Source organism: Lissotriton helveticus, chromosome 7, assembly GCF_964261635.1.
Source record: "Lissotriton helveticus chromosome 7, aLisHel1.1, whole genome shotgun sequence".
NCBI classification, from domain to species: Eukaryota; Metazoa; Chordata; class Amphibia; order Caudata; family Salamandridae; genus Lissotriton; species Lissotriton helveticus.
This window is the reverse complement of record NC_136068.1, coordinates 199,918,359-199,935,220: the sequence shown is the minus strand read 5'-3', so window position 1 is coordinate 199,935,220 and position 16,862 is coordinate 199,918,359. Positions and strand designations below refer to the sequence as shown.

Below are 16,862 nucleotides of genomic sequence, written 5' to 3'. Positions count from 1 at the left end.
GCCTAGTTGCCTAGGCAACCCTCCTACACCCAAGGAAGAGGTCAAGAGCCTTGGTGTATGGATTGAGAAGGACATGAGCTTCAAAACCCAGGCTAAAAGAACTGCATGGACATGTTTTGGGCTACTCAGAGCCTGCAGGAAGATCTTCCCCTTACTCCCTGAGACCGCAAGGAGGCTCCTCATTCAGGGCCTAATCCTGGCAAGATTAGATTACTGTAATGCCATCTACCTGGGAGCCCCTGAAGCCACCCTGAATTCATTGCAAAAAGTCCAAAACGCCGCCGCCCGCCTACTCACGGGCACATCAGGAAGATCCTCCGCCAGGCCGGCTCTTAAATCTCTCCACTGGCTTCCAGTCAGAGAAAGAGTCGTTTTCAAGGCCCTTTGCCTGGCCCATAAAACCCTCAACAATAACGGCCCCCCCCTTCTCAAAGAACTCTTAGCCCCATACAAAGCCGAGAGAGACCTCCGGTCCGGGGCAGAAAATCTTATTATAGCCCCTAGAGTTAGAAAAGCTAAGACCGGTGGCCGTCGCTTCTCGGTTCACACGGCAAAACATTGGAACCATCTGCCACGAAAACTCAGGACAGAACCTAACTACCTCCAGTTTAGAAAAACCCTAAAGACCCTCCTTTTCCCGCAGACATAATTTCATCAGACGGCTGAATCCCCTTGGAGAACAGGTTCAGCGCTGGGATGCTCTCTGAGTTACTACGCGCTTTACAAAACCATTAAATAAATAAATAAATAAAGAAAGAAAGCCCATTTTGTAGATGGACATATGAATTTCATTATTTATTGCACCCTGAAAGTGAAACAATATAATTGCCATAGATGAGCCCTTACAAGAAATCCAAAGAACATTAAGAGGGGCAGGCAGAACCCATTAGACAACCCAGTCCATGTAGAGAGGTCCACCTGTGAACATGTTTGCTGACACTGCAGACAAAAAAGGATCATGAAATCTCTGGGATATCAACCAGTCTCAACAGCCATGAAATATCATGCTTATGGGTCTACTGCTAAATTAAAGTGCCTCATCATGAGGGGGCCACCTAATTTGAACATTTCTAATGTAATGCATAGAGGAAAGCTTGAAAAATAGAAAATGTGGTTTTCAGGGTTTGTGCCTGTGATTGGAGTATGTTTCATGCTTTGTGTGTATAAAGAATAAAAGAGTAGTCCAGAAAATCTACAACAGTTGTAAATTTCCGCAAAACGTCCCAAAATGTATTCATGTACATTTTCCACTAACTTGAACATTCGCGAAGTGAATTATATAATTGTGCATTTGAACATTTAACTTTTATTCCATTTGTTTCACAAAACAATATTTTCCCTGGAGTGGAATTACTTCCTCTACAGTGTTTTTATAGAGGAATTTCATTTCTTGTTGCACATTGGAAAAGCACTTCTGACTTTGAAGGGAATCCTTTTACATGGTGGAAAACGTGCTGCAAATTGTTTATGGAAAGTCACAAATCGGTGAGTGTGTGAGTGTGTTCACTGCGTTATGCAGCTTGGCCTCTTTCTCCGTCATGTCTCAGTTCCTTCATCTATGGCTAAACTTGCAGCCACTGAATGATCACCTAACATACATTTAATTTCAAGTCGTTTTCAAGCACTGTGAATTGGCAAAAAGGGTACAAGGCAGCACAACAAAAACAGCAACAGCACAAAAGAATAGATTTTGACTAAAATTGGAAATGTAATATGCGTGTCTTCAGAATCCGAAATAGTTGCTTTTTTTTGTTGTTGTGACTTTTCCTCTTAAAACATATAAGCTTTTAATGTACTCAACTGTCATAGAATTCTGTTATTTCCATTAAACAGTAATGCGAGTTAGTATAAAGGGGGGTAAGCATTGGGGAAGTTTCAATGCTCTACATATTTGGGACAGGAGAAGAGTGGTTTTCCACAGACCTATTATATATATATATATATATATATATATATATATATATATAATACCTACTGGCGGTCGCCAGTAGGTAGTTATAGTTAGGACCTAGTTTCCATAGGAAATCGTCAACATTCTATTTGGATTAACTTTGGCCCTGGTGGATGAATCTTTGCGAATTTCTCAAAGAAGATGGATCGGTCCGCTGCGCTCCTTCCCTGAAAATTTGGGGGGGATTGGTGAAGTGGGGGCTGAGATAAAAGGGGGGTCCCAAAACGTGTTTTCTCCATGTTATTTTCCATAGGACGTTTAGACACGGCTACAGGTCGAACGGCTGAATGGATTTATAAGAAATTTGGCAAAACTGTAGAGTCCGGCTCGCAGATTACGCTTTTTGTGGAATGGTGTAAATCCGTTCAGTAGTTGTTGAGAAAATTAAAGTTAAAGTCAATTATATATCTATAAGCGCGGACGGGTGCGCGCACTCAAGCGGCTGCGCGCGCGCGGATTTTTTTTTTGCTGCGTGACGTCTGTTAACGTTCGATTCGAAGGAAATCAGGAAGTGTTGACCGCCATTTTGTCACTGCGAGTAAATATATTGTCATTTCAAAGCGTTGGAACATGGAAAGGGGAGAAGGTAGAGATTGTTTTGCTGCGTAGGTTTTCTCAGGGTGTGCAGTAAGGACCTTAAACTCAAAAATATATATATTTTTTTTTTCGAAAAAAGTTGCGGGGTGCGCGCGAGTAAATATATTCTCGTTTCAAAGCGTTGGAACATGGAAAGGGGTCAAGGTAGAGATTGTTTTGCTGCGTAGGTTTTCTCAGGGTGTGCAGTAAGGACCTTAAACGCAAAAATATATATTTTTTTCCCGAAAAAAGTTGCGGGGTGCGCGCACTCGGGCGCGCACAACTATTTACAAAAGTGTGAAAATGGAGATAAATCAGAAGTTTGAGTGCTTTGATATAAGGTGGCTCTGAAAAGAGCCCTTGTGTTAATTGAGTTGTTTCTGCATTTATAAGTAAGTACCGATGCAGAGTCTGATATAATATTGTTGGCAGCATTTTGAAAGGAAAGACAGGATCCCATTTTCTGGTTAACAGGCGACCAGGCCAACTTTTCACGCCAGGCCCATTCCTGCAAAGTCGACCGCCATTTTTAGGAGATCTGCAACCACCGGCAGTCACTGGGTTGCAGGAGCAGATGGACTCAAGCCTGTCGGGCGAAGCATCGTTGCACCGCCACAGTGGACGAGACCCTGCTGGGTGAGTGGAGCGTCGCTGTACCGCAACAGTGGGCGAGTCCTTTGCTGGGCTCGTGGAGCGTCCTTATACCGCCACAGTATGCGAACCCTTTCCTGGGCTCGTGGAGCGTCCCTATATCGCCACAGTGGACGAACCCTTTGCCGAGTGCGTGGATCGTTGGGGGTGCAGCTGAGGGGCCTCCACCTGGGGAGGCGGGAGAGGCTCGTCCGCGCCGCCTCTCCCTCCCAGTGCACCCCACGGCGTCTTGCTGACATTTGTTATGGCCGGACCAGGCGATGAAGCGAGGGGGGGGGGTCGGAGGCATATGCAAGACATTCCCCCCTCGTGGCCTGCAAGGCGCTGAAAAAAGAAGAGAATGGGAAGACAACTACATCTTGGGTAGGGCCCATGCCTTCTCTGGCCGATGGCGGCCGGCCTCTCTTTGCCACGGCCCCAGGAACGGATCCCTTGGTTCATCCTGGGGACAGGCCTTGGCGAGTGGTGTCGCCTACGGACTATTCACGTAATGGTTCTCCACCCCAGGCCGTTGCCGACGGCTTTTGTAGACTTTCTGACGCTCAAAAACCCTACTAGAAAGCAGCCCAAAAGTAGCCCAACATTGCTACTTTGGGGAAGGAGGGACAGGGACGGCGTCAAGTAGACGGCGAAATGCATTGTGGGTTTGTTGCTGCGGCCGTTTGTCATGTAAATAGTTGTTTTAATATATTTTTGTTCAAGAATAAAAACGTTTTAACCTGTTATTTTGCTGTCGTGTGGTATATTTCTAATATTTGTCGCTCTGATGTCGTTTCCCCTCCCAAATGTAACATGTGATTGTAATCTACAGCCGGACATTCCGACAGGACATGAGGGCAAAAGGGGGGGGGGTCAGATCTGAAGTTGGGCAGGCGATAAGATCACGTTTTGCTATGTGGGGCTATCTATGTTCGTGATGGGGCCTAAAAGGGGGCAAGATGGCGGGGCCACTGTGCCGTGACTTTCGCTTTAACTCCAACAATGGTGAGGGTGAACACAAATGAACGCCGCTTATGTACATATACATTTTCATTTTCTACACCACATGAAACCTGCGTCAGGTTTCATATAGGCGTTTTGTTGCAGGTGGGCATTCATTTGCATGAAAGCCCTGTAAAACTAACACAGTGAAATTTAGAAGATTTCACTGAGTCAGCTTTATAGCATTCCTGAATCAAACACTTACGCCTGTTTGAAACAGGCATAAGGAGTGATGCACCATGCAATGTGTGGCTTGCTCCTGTGCATTGGAGTAGACATGTCGTGCTTACGACGTGATTCCTGCAATGTGCTGCTTTTGCGGCACAGGTGCGTGACGCATCTGTGTTGTTTTTGCTCAATGGTGCTCCACATTGTAAATGCGGCACACCATGGGTGGCAGAGCAGCGGTGCACATTAACTGGTGCATCTCTGGGGATGCGCCAGTTAACATAAATCTGCCCCTTTACATTTAAGTATGAGCAGGGGACACAGTTTTGGTGAGGCTTATCCAAGGTTAAAAAGAGATGAGTCCTGTTCACTGAAAACTTGGACATAGGACTCACCTCCTCAGCATCGCTGGACATGGCTAAATAATAGCTGCAAAATGTTACTCTTGTTAAAAAAAATTACTATTATAGTCTCTGAGATTTGTCTCTTACTCTGCAACATCTCATTGTTGTTCTCTTTCTTTAAAGATAACGACAACATTAACCATGAGTGATAATAAGCAATCCGTTGAGCTCGATCTTATCGTTGAACTTGTCATTGAAACGTCAGTGGAAGTGGATCCCTTAGATGAATTAAATCCTGAGGATGATGAAGAACATGATGAGGATGCCGATTTGTCAGAATTGTATGACATAGGGTGGGAAGCTGACGTGCTTCAGCATATGGAACTATAAACATTTATTTTTAAAATGTACTGGAAATAAAAAGTGAAAATGTAAACCGTTTCATTTAAAATTAAACATAACTTGAAAAACAGGTTATGTGTAGTGTTTTTAATAAAATAGTCAAATATGCTCATAAAAATATTTCTAAACCAATGAAAAGCTTTATTAACAAGTCATATGACCTGTTATGCTTACGTTACGCGCTCCGCGCCGCGCCCAGGATTGTTGGTCATTCAAACTGAGGCTGGCGTCAGCATGAGAGCGCCAACGTCTCGTGGCTACGCCATTCAGAAAATATTGTTGGCAGCATTTTGAAAGGAAAGATCTGCAACCACCGGCAGTCACTGGGTTGCAGGAGCTGATGGACTCAAGCCTGTCGCGCGAAGCATCGTTGCACCGCCACAGTGGACGAGTCCTTTGTCGGGTGCATGGAGCGTCGCTGCACCGCAAGAGTGGACGAGTCCTTTGATGGGTGCGTGGAGCGTCGCTGCACCGCAAGAGTGGACGAGTCCTTTGACGGGTGCGTGGAGTGTTGGGGGTGCAGCTGAGGGGCCTCCACCTGGGGAGGCGGGAGAGGCTTGTCCGCGCTGCCTCTCCCTCCCAGTGCACCCCACGGCGTCTTGCTGACATTTGTTATGGCCGGACCAGGCGATGAAGAGAGGGGGGGGTCGGAGGCATATGCAAGACATCCCCCCCTCGTGGCCTGCAAGGCGCCGAAAGAGGATCGTCCGCACCGCCTCTCCCTCCCAGTGCACCCCACGGCGTCTTGCTGACATTTGTTATGGCCGGACCAGGCGATGAAGAGAGGGGGGGGGTCGGAGGCATATGCAAGACATTCCCCCCCTCGTGGCCTGCAAGGCGCCGAAAGAGGATCGTCCGCGCCGCCTCTCCCTCCCAGTGCACCCCACGGCGTCTTGCTGACATTTGTTATGGCCGGACCAGGCGATGAAGAGAGGGGGGGGTCGGAGGCATATGCAAGACATCCCCCCCTCGTGGCCTGCAAGGCGCCGAAAGAGGAAGAGAATGGGACCACAACTACATCTCGGGTCGGGCCCATGCCTTCTCCGGCCGATGGCGGCTGGCTGCTCTTTGCCACGGCCCCAGGAACGGATCCCTTGGTTCATCCTGGGGACAGGCCTTGGCGCGTGGTGTCGCCTCCGGACTATTCGCGTAATGGTTCTCCATAGTTGTTTTAATATATTTTTAAGAATAAAAACGTTTTAACCTGTTATTTTGCTGTCGTGTGGTATATTTCTAATATTTGTCGCTCTGATGTCGTTTCCCCTCCCAAATGTAAAATGTGATTGTAATCTACAGCCGGACATTCCGACAGGACATGAGAGCAAAAGGGGGGGGTCAGATCTGAAGTTGGGCAGGCGATAAGATCACGTTTTGCTATGTGGGGCTATCTATGTTCGTGATGGGGCCTAAAAGGGGGCAAGATGGCGTCGAGCTCGGTTTCTCTCACTAGTTTCATATTTCTCATGAGAGGTTGTTCCTAATGTTTCTATTTTAGCAAGGTCAAAAAGAGATCCTATCAGTGGCCTACTGATTTTGTTCGATTCCTTTTGTTTTCTCTAACGATTTTTAAGTTAAAGTTTGCTAGTACGATACAGAGGCTAGTCCGCATTTTATATATATGTCTTTTTTATTAGGGGTGTCCTCCGGTGGAGTCGGACGATCTACCTCTAATAAACAGTAAGTGTTCCTCTTAAGGAATGCGTCTTGAAAGTGGCTGACTGTAATGTATGATATTTCACTCAGTGACTTTCAGGCCCATGCTGTTTCAAAACTGTGCATGTGTTTGAAGCAGGCGTAGGTATTGACGCAGCATAGAAACTACTAGGAACCAATTGGAAGTGTTGTTTTCAAGTCACATGACTTCACATGCGCGTCTCAGGACGTGTACGCGGTGATAGTATCTGGTTGGAAGTAGCGGTCTAATTCAGGGAAGTTTCAAAACGTGAAAAGGAGTAAATCTAAACACATCCGGATTGAATATATGTTCTGAGTAGTATAAGTTCTATGATGGGTCTATGAAGAAACTTAATAAGTTACAATCGCGAAGTTTTCCCGAAATATATCGGCGGGTGCGCGCACACGGTCGCGCACGATCGAAAGCCAAAAACGGGGAGATAAACGCCCTTTATAATATGCTCCTGGAGCTGTTTTTGGTAGAATGAGTTAGTTCTGAAAAGAACTTTTTTTTTTTTTTAAACAACTGTTATGTTGTTATTTAAATGAAATGAAGAAATGTATCTTTTCTCGGGGCATTTATGACTCTCAATTTTTAGTTTAGTAAGAATGAGGCTCTGCTCTCCGTACAGAAGAATTTCTCCACACTCGTTGCATTTCATGTGCACCTTTGCGAGATATGGTCTCAAGTCCATCACAGCACTCGATGGAGATACAGGTCGTCCACCAGAAGATGTGCTGGCCACCTCTGATGGTAATAGCGTGGCCAGGGCTCTTGTCGATGCCTTTGCGAATTCCACAGGGTGCACTTGTTTAACATGCCGCATCATGGTATGTATGGAAAAGGAATATTTTTTCTTGGATTTCCTCTTGAGAGAACCGAATTGCATATCGTGCAGGTAACTTTTGGCGCATTTACTTTCTTTAATTCTTCAGGATAAGTAAAAAATTTCCAAATAAAAGATTCCTTTTTTCTTTTTAAAGGTAGTCGCTCATTTCCTTCAGATTCGGAAGATGAATGCGGGGCGGCAGCCATTTCAGCAAAGTCTTCCGAAGGGTGTTGAACGTTGTTCTCTTTTGAGAGTACAAAAGATAGTGATGGAAGTGGGTGGAGTCCTCCGTGTAAATTGCAGAATAGAAACTACTAAGAACCAATTGGAAGTGTTGTTTTCAAGTCACATGACTTCACATGCGCGTCTCAGGACGTGTACGCGGTGATAGTATCTAGTCACGTACGTCATTTGGAAGTAGCGGTCTAATTCAGCGAAGTTTCAAAACGTGAAAAAAAGTAAATTCAAACATATTCGGATTTAATATATCTTTTGAGCTCGATTCAAGCATACAATTGTTAAAGTATAAAACCTTTTATATATTTTTTTTAAATACCAAGGTGTGTACATTCGGTCACACACGAAAGTTTAAAAAGACATTCGGCTCCATTTAATGAAAATTTTCATAATATTAAAAAAGAAGCCTAGGTTTAGTCTGTTTGACGTATTATAAGTTCTTTGATGGGTCTATGAAGAAATTCAATAAGTTCAGATTGCAAAGTTTTCACGAAATATATAGGTGGGTGTGCGCACACGAAAGCCTGGAAATGCGCTATCCATTTTATTGAGAACTGTTGCAGAGAGTGCGCACACCGGGTCGCGCACGAAAGTTTAGAAAGGCTATTTTTATTTACAGACAAATTTTAATGCGTTGAAAAAAAGGCATGGTACAGACTTTCTAATTCTGTATCGCTTTACAAGGAGTCTCTATGCAACTTGAACAGTGAAGAAAACGGCTTGTTTCCGAAAAAAATATTGCCAGAACTTTATTGACAAAAGTATAGGTTGTATACACGAGATATTTTTGAATTAGCATTTTAAAAACCAATGAAATTCACTGAAAAAACCATAGGTTTTACACACGTTATAGTTAGGAAGTAGCATTTACAAAACCTATGAAATTCACTGAAAAAACCATAGGTTTGACACCAGTTATAGTTAGCTGGAAATTTTACTGATATAAAACCAATGAAATTCCACGTTATAGTTAGTTGGACTCACTATAACTTGCGCGTGTAATGCACTGCTGATGACGGCACATATTACATCACTCATGACATCACTGATGACATCTTTCATAAGTAGCTGATCTCACTTTTACTCCGAGCTGGTCCCTTCCTGTCAATGTCATATCGGAAATATAACTCCTAGCAGAAGTAGAAAACACAATCTGACCTGATAGGTTAATTTTCTTATGTAGCATTAGGGCTTACATGTCCACTTGTAGAACAAAGGTGACGGATTGGCTCAAAACAAAATCAATTACAGCTTATGAAAAAAGAGCTGCTGCTGCAGGGTTGAGAGGAGCCACTTGTCCAAAGAGGGAAACATCCTTTACCACGCAACCATTGCAACGTGGTATGGTTACATCGTGGTTTTGACAACGCAAGTCTTGCAACTTGCACTGGAGGGCGCTCTAGACTAAGGAGTAGTGTGAATTACTATTCCAACACCTTCCCTACTGTACGTAGACTGGAGTTGGAATAGTAATTCACACTATTCCTAAGTCCAGCGCCCTTCAAAGAAGTCGATGTAACGACTTGCGTTGTCAAAACCGCAATGTAAAATACCGCGTTGTGATGGTACGCGTTGTATCATCATACATCCGTCCAATGACGAACTGAATTTACGGCTTGAGAGCTAAGCCAAATAATGTCAAAGCTAGTAGCCTTATTGACATTACCAGCAAGGCAATAATGGCTGTTAAAGTGGTGGGCAATAATGTACTGGAATGTTGGGAGCTCCACCAAAGACAGTAGAGTGGCATGGGGCAATAAGGGTTGCTATAGACCTTCTGCTCCAACATTCCAATGTTTGTTTTTCTGTTTCTTTTTGTTTAAAATGTTTTACTCTCTATGGTGTGGATTGTTCTTGCAATAATATAGCCTGCCGCAGAGGGCTTTTTCATCAGTAAAGTCCCTTTCCTTTGCAGGGAGAGAACCTTTAACAACATGTTTATCCCATAGCATCAGGCCATAATGCAACATTAAAATCGTACATATACTTGCTTTAAAGAATGGAATATTTAAGACTCTTCGTATGCTACTAAAATTGATAGGTGTGTACTGTATGTTTTTACATTACCAAAATATTCTTAACCTGATGTGAACATTTGAACAGCACTCACCGGGAGGCAGCAATCTCTGACTTTTGCCTTGCAATGGCGGCTGCTCTTTGTGCTCCTTCCACACTTCTATCGACCTTCTGCCTAACCTTTGCACTCTTCAGAGGTATCACTCGCTTCTTCATTCCTTTGACGAACACATTGTTTCTGTACTTGCCTTCTTCCTTCCTACCATCTGGTAAGGTGGTACAGCCGTATCCATGCCGTAAGTTGTCCAGCCACTCCCCTTCATACTTCAGGCCACTTGTTCTTTCACTAACACCAAAGCCAGATCGCTTATCATTTTTCCATTCACCCATGTAGACTTCAGTGGTGGTGGCATCAATATCTGACTCAACAGGCAGGAAATCTTCCCCCTCAGCTCCATCTCCGTAGCTCACAGTGGATGTAGCATCACTGGCTGCAGAGCTGTAACCGCTAACACTCTTAATGAAGCTGAGCTTGCTTCTCTGACTGGTCAGGGAAGACCTTGATTCTGACTTTGTAAGTTTGCCCAAGAAAGATCCTCTTCTGAAGAGACCCCCTTTTTCCAGCTTGATGGTCTCTGGATCAGAGTAGAGTGAGAGTGCAAATCCCCCACGGCAAATGGTTGGAGAGATAATGTTCTCTTGAGACGAAAGGAGAGTGTCCTGCTGGACCAAGTTGCCATTGCTGTGTTCACTTCGTAGAGATGTAAGGGAGGTACGTAAAGGAGAACGTACCACAGCTGCCATGCCATAGGGCACACTTTGACGAACACCATATCCATGACGCATCCCGTTGGTAAACTGTCCTTGGTACGTTCCTAAAATCAAAAATGAAAATCGAATTAAACACTGACCTTTTCCATAAAACAACATTTTTTACTTCAAGAAAAATTCTTTTAGAGATGGACAATATGTTTCCCATTTGAACAACATGGCTGGCAGTCAAACAATATTTAAACAATTATCAATAAATGCCATGAAATTTCATCTACTTTTTTTGTTAATGAAAACAGTGATCTTTACTTTCCTGTGACCTTGTGTTTTTCCTTATGATCTATTTTCAATAAACCCTCTAAATCTACAACATTTCTCAAATGGGTCAATAAAGTTAACCACTTATTTTTTCAGACAATATTACCTGAAGGAAGTTCATCACAGCTCTAAGGTGTAGATGCATAATTGGTACATGGAATATCAAAACATCGCCTGTACCCTTTTTTTTTATAGGATAATGCATTTAACAGTAAGCATTTAATAATTACTTACTGCTAACTTGTTTCACATTTGTAGACTTCTAAAAACACATCTCTTTCATATATTATAATTCCTTTCTCTTAATTATGTCTATTTTTCACTCATGTCCCGGATGCCCAATGTGTAATTGTTCAACTTTATAAGATAAAACTGCAAATACAACTAAAGGTAGAATTAGGTTAGAGACATAAATGATGAAAAATGAGCAGTTGGTCGTTTTGAACCTTCTGATTAGATGATAGACGCTATATGCATTATACCACTGCGCATATACAATTCCATGCTAACGGTCAACCAAGGGGCAAAAGCCAAATTTACCAATTTTACATTCTGTGGTCATAGAGGAATTAATACAATCCCTTCACTTCTATTGCATTGCTCAGAACATCTTCAATTAAATTGAACGTACTTGAACATACAGCTTCTGCTCAAAGACTTTCTCTTGTTCTAAAAGGACACAAGAGCCCCTAATTACAGACAACTCGCACCAACATGTGCTTTTAACACAACTATATAATATAGATTTACTTATATATTAATAAAGATGCTAAATACCCTCCTAAAAGAGTGAGAAGGAAGTGGTTTCTCTAGGATGACAGGGCAATGATCACAAGAGAGTCTAGGATTAGAACCCAAGGACAGCCATTTAAATAGTGGACTGATTACTGAAATTTAACAACCAATCACATTGCGATTAAACTTCAGTAACAGTCTACTTCGCAAGCCATGCTGCTGTGGTAAGCTATGCAGGTGAAATTTCAAGATGGCCACCATATCCCATGTTGGAGAAGGTGAAAACAAAAAACATAAACAAGCCATTCGCCTGTCAAGGTGTCCAGCAGCACCAATGATTTCCAGACAGGACTCAGGTATAGTCCACGATGAGAATGGATTTTGGTACTTTCATAGTTGGTTCACTGCAATCCAGAGCAGCCTCCTGCCCTACAGCCCACTGGAAAAGTGCAAGATTGGCCAGGTCAGTCTTGTCCTGGATATCACTCCTCCTCTCCTTCTCAAAGAATGGGTGAGTTAATTGGCTGAGAATTCAATTTGCTACATAAGGTAACAGATTCAACAAGTTATGTACAAACCTAACTACATAGCCTATTAAAAAAAATAAGTAGTCTCCACGTAACCCCCAGATGGCAGCTTAAACATATACACCAAACAGGCTCTAGTTAGTTTTCTTTATAGTGTCTGTAATTCAAGGAGACCTCAGTAGTAGCAGATTAAAGTCTGATCCTGCAGATCTTGAATATGGAGCTTCACTTGTGGCTGATACAGTAAGCAGACCGAGCAGTGCATAAGGGTCTTCAGATCTGAAGTTAAACAAAGGGCATGGACCAGTTTTTCATCCTATGTGCCTGTATTTCACACTTATGGGCAAGCATTTTTGAAGGACTCAATACCAAAAGGAAAACAGATTTTCGAAAGTTGATATTAAATTAGATAGCACAATATTCTGCACAGTCCAAATGAGAACAAATTCAAACATTACATTCAGGAGCTGTGAATATTGTGTCCCCCTAAACACATATGCTCTGATTTCACCTTACTGCCGACATCTACGAGTTGACTAAACTCGAACCCCTCCTCCTTTTAGGTCTGAATACAGAAAGCTTTAGCTGTGTTATTAATTCTTCAAAAAAATATACAATAAGACTGTTGTATTTACTGCCTTTCTGTTTCATGCATGTGCTTCATTTGTTGTCCTGTCATCACATTCCGCATGAGTGTTCTGTGGAATGTTAAGTGACTGGACAGTTGGCTGTGTAGTCTGGTCGTTATGGCTGCACTTTGCTGTGTCGCACTAATAAAGCTTTTACTACCGTTCTACTTGGACTCTCATTCTTACAATGGCGACGAGTTAAAGGAGAGTTCCTGTCTTTCCCGCGGCACCGGAACAAACCATTCCTTTGACCACATAAGGAAAATTTTCAATGAATTATTTACTGTTACTATTCTGCGGCAAGAGTTTTCCTCACATTGTTATTTGAAGAACGAGAGCAGTGAGGAGCACAACAGGAGCAACATTTCAGGACTTCCATTGCACCATCGGGCAATTTCGGATTTCGCTGAACTTGGCATTTGTTAACCGTTTACGTTTTAAATATTACTCTGAATGGTTGCTAGGCACTTACTTTCTGCTACGTGATCCTCTCCATCGTTCTCAGGGTGCTCGCTGTGGATTCTTTCCTCGAGCCGCATTCTCTGGCTGAATTGTGGTCCATCCCGGTTTCTGTCCCTGTACGGAACAACGTCTATGTAACCACGTTGCAGCATCCATATTGGAATTGTACTTTCAGATCTGTTTTTTTCGCATCACTATACTGAGTCCCCCAGATTCCACAGGATTCCTTTCCGTGATCTACACCTATTGTCTGAGACAGTAAGTTACCTGGATTGAGTTTATTTGTGTACCACAGACTTACTAACGTTTCTTTTTTACCATTCCATTTCTCAATTTTATTAATTGTTATTGAACTCGACTGCTGTATTACATATGCACGTTTTTTTTTGTAGGGGAGTAAATTTTTCTGCAATTTCTTTGGTGCACATTTGGGCTTACTTCCCCTGTCCATATTGAAAATTGAGTTCCACATCCTTCACCCTGTTCCTCTTGAGAGGAGTTTTGAGTTCAACGCACTGCTGTTTGACCCCCCAGCCAAATTTCTGCAAACCAAGGTAGAGCCCCCCATTCCGTGGACTAGATAGAAGGAGGAGTTTTGTACTTACATGAAAGCCATGGACGGCGATGGAAAGCAAATGGGTGCAGGGTGCAAAACAACAAGCTACACTTCCGAGTGGTCGAGGCGACATGGATGTTTACAAGGAGGCCATGTTGCCGATGGAACTGAGATTCAAGCCCATCACCAGTGTAGCACTCAACAGGTTTAAATTTTATAAGAGGTCCCAAAAAAGAAGAAGAGTCGTTTAACACATTTTTTTTTTACAGCTTTGAGGGGATTGTCTATGCACTGCAATTTCTGTCCCATGTCCGACAAGATGATAAGGGTTCAGGTTATTGTGCATGTTAGGAGCAAGAAGACTCACAAATGTTTGTGGGTTATGGGTGATCCCAAATTCGAAGAAACTATTTCTACTGCGAAAGCTATAGAGCAGTCCGAAAAATGGATGCCAGTGGTGACAAGTGTTAATCATCGTATAAAGGAGGAGGAAGATGTGTGTACTTTGAAGCGTGTTGAAGTTAGGAAGCGGATGGAAGATCCCCGTCAGGACAAATGGGGAGTGAATGTGAGTGGTGCATATGTGACTGGTGGGGGTAATGCCAAGAGATGGGATAGGAATGACAAGTCTTCTTTGCATCAGTGTTACAGGTGTGGCAGTAGTGCACATAGGGCATCATATGCTGGTTTCCCTGCTATTCATAAAGAGTGTGTTAAGTGTGGTTGTAGTGGTCATTTTGCACGTGTGTGCAAGAGTACCAGGGCAAACATTAATCAGGCTCCTGGAAGAATTTCATTTACCACAGAGTTGAGTGCCAGTAAGTTGGGATATATATGTAGTGATGGAAATGTTTCTGGCAAATGTATTGTGTTGTCTATTCTTGGAAGCGAAGTTGTGGCTGTTTCATCTGAACAACCCATCAAGATGTCTCCCAAGTGTGTGGTAACTGTGTCTGGCGTGGAGTTAATCCTAATGGTTGATTCTGGGTCCCCTTGGACTATTGTGACACATGGATACTTTGTGGAAAGATTTCATGGTGTGTTCAATCTCAGTCAATTGGTACCATCTGAAGTAGTTGCTGAGAGTTCTGTTAGTAACATCATTGAATTAGATGTTTTTGTGAGTGTCTCTTTAGTTTTTAAGGGCAGGTGTGCTCATGTGAAGTTGTATGTAGCAAAAAAAAGAGTGAATGTATTAGGTTGGAGAGACCAATGGAAGCTAAGAATTATTCTAAATCCGCGGGTTAATGATCCTGTCCAATTGTGTGATGAAGCTGAGTATTCTCAGATTTTGTCGACTGAGGAGAATACTAATGGAGATGAGGTGGTACGCTGTTTCAAGAACATCTTCATTGAAAGTTTGGGAAAGTTATGTGATTTCACTCACAGACCCAAACTCAAAGATAATGCTGTTCCTGTAAAGCAGAAATTTCGGGGTGTTCCAATCAATGTGAGAAGTGAGTTGAAGGATGTGTTAGATGGTCTTGTGAGAGAGAGGATCATTGAGGCCATTGAGTCTGCTGAATGGGTTTCTCCCATTGTTTTAGCTCGCAAGGCTGATCAACAACTCTGGTTAAGTGTTGACTTGAAGGCATTGAATGCTAATATTGTAATTGACTGCCATCCACTCCCAAACATCAATGAGATGGTCTCAATGCTAGAGGGTGCTAACATTATCTCATCTTTGGACCTCAGATCTGCTTATCACGAGATCAAATTATCGGAAGAATCCAAACAACTTACAGCATTCTTTACTCCACAAGGATTGTATCAGTTCACCAGGATGCCATTCAGCCTAGCTTCTGCCTCTTCAATGTTCCAAAGAGCTATGTTCCACATTTTCATAGACATTGACTCTTTTGTTAAATGCTTCCAGGATGACATTTTTATCTATAAACAAAATGAGGAGGTGCACACTTTTCATATCGTCGAGGTGCGCAGTAGGTTGGTACATTGTGGTTTGACCCTCAAGGAGCGTAAATGCAAATTGTTTAAGAAATCTGTAGAGTATTTAGGACACACGCTCTCTGGTGATGGGGTAATACCAAAAAAATCTAATGTGGAAGCAATTGTTGGCGCTCCCGCCCTAACAAGAAGCAGTTGTTGTCCTTTGCTGGTATGTGCAAATACTACAGTACGTTTATTGAGAATTTTGTTACCAAGATGGAACCTTTGAGGGCTTTGTTGAGACGTAATGTTCCATTTGAATGGTCTCAGGCTCAGGAAGAGGCATTCGACAATATCAGACAGGATGTTGTGAGTACTCCTACTTTGAGACCATTCTGCCTTGACAAGTTGTGCATTATTACTGTGGATGGCAATCTGTATGGTGTTGGGGCTGTTCTTTCTCAGAAATCAGGGAAGGAGGAGTGGAATGTTTCCTTTGTGTCTCGTACTTTGAGTCAAACAGAACGCAGGTCCTTGGTTATTGAAAGAGAACTTCTTGCTTGTGTGTGGGTGGTGGAACAATTCGGAAACTATGTGTGGGGCAGTAGGTTTGTGCTCAGGACTGACCTTACACTGTTGGTTAATATTTTGGCTCCAGGTGGTGGATGGATTTCCACTCATTGCTAGATTAGCTTAGAAACTCCAAGAATGCACCTTTTGTGCTGAGTTTGTGCCTGGAAGGAGGAATATTACAGCTGACTGTTTTTCACGTTTGCCATGTCTACCCAGTGGTACTTGTGAGGTGGCAGAGGTGGACATGAGTGCTAACATTAGTGATGTTATTGCTGGTGAGTTCAGTGGTATTTCGGAGAATTTGTGGATGCAGTGTGAGGAGACAGATGAGTTGTGAAAGGAAGTGTAAAAGTATGTGGTTGAGGGCTGGCCACGGAAAAATTATATCAAGGCGGAGTTGGAAGGTATGTACAAAGTGGCTGAGGAGCTCAAAATGGAGGGCAATTTATTGGTCAAGAGTGTTAAGTGTGTTCCCCCATGTGGTATAAGGAATATCATCCTCAAACTGGCCCATAAGGAACATCCCGGCATGTCGGCTATGAAGCGGTTGGTGAGGGTCCATTTTTGGTAGCCC

At 43.1% G+C, this 16,862-nt stretch overlaps 1 protein-coding gene across 1 annotated transcript in view; it reads right to left on the bottom strand.

Moving 5' to 3' along the window:
• The window catches only part of JPH2 (junctophilin 2), a 406,250-nt gene that overhangs the window by 190,835 nt on the left and 198,553 nt on the right, over positions 1-16,862 (bottom strand). The window contains exon 2 of the mRNA XM_078651948.1: positions 9,925-10,705. Coding sequence (XP_078508074.1) covers positions 9,925-10,705 — 781 coding nt within the window. The remainder of the gene's footprint in view (positions 1-9,924; positions 10,706-16,862) is intronic.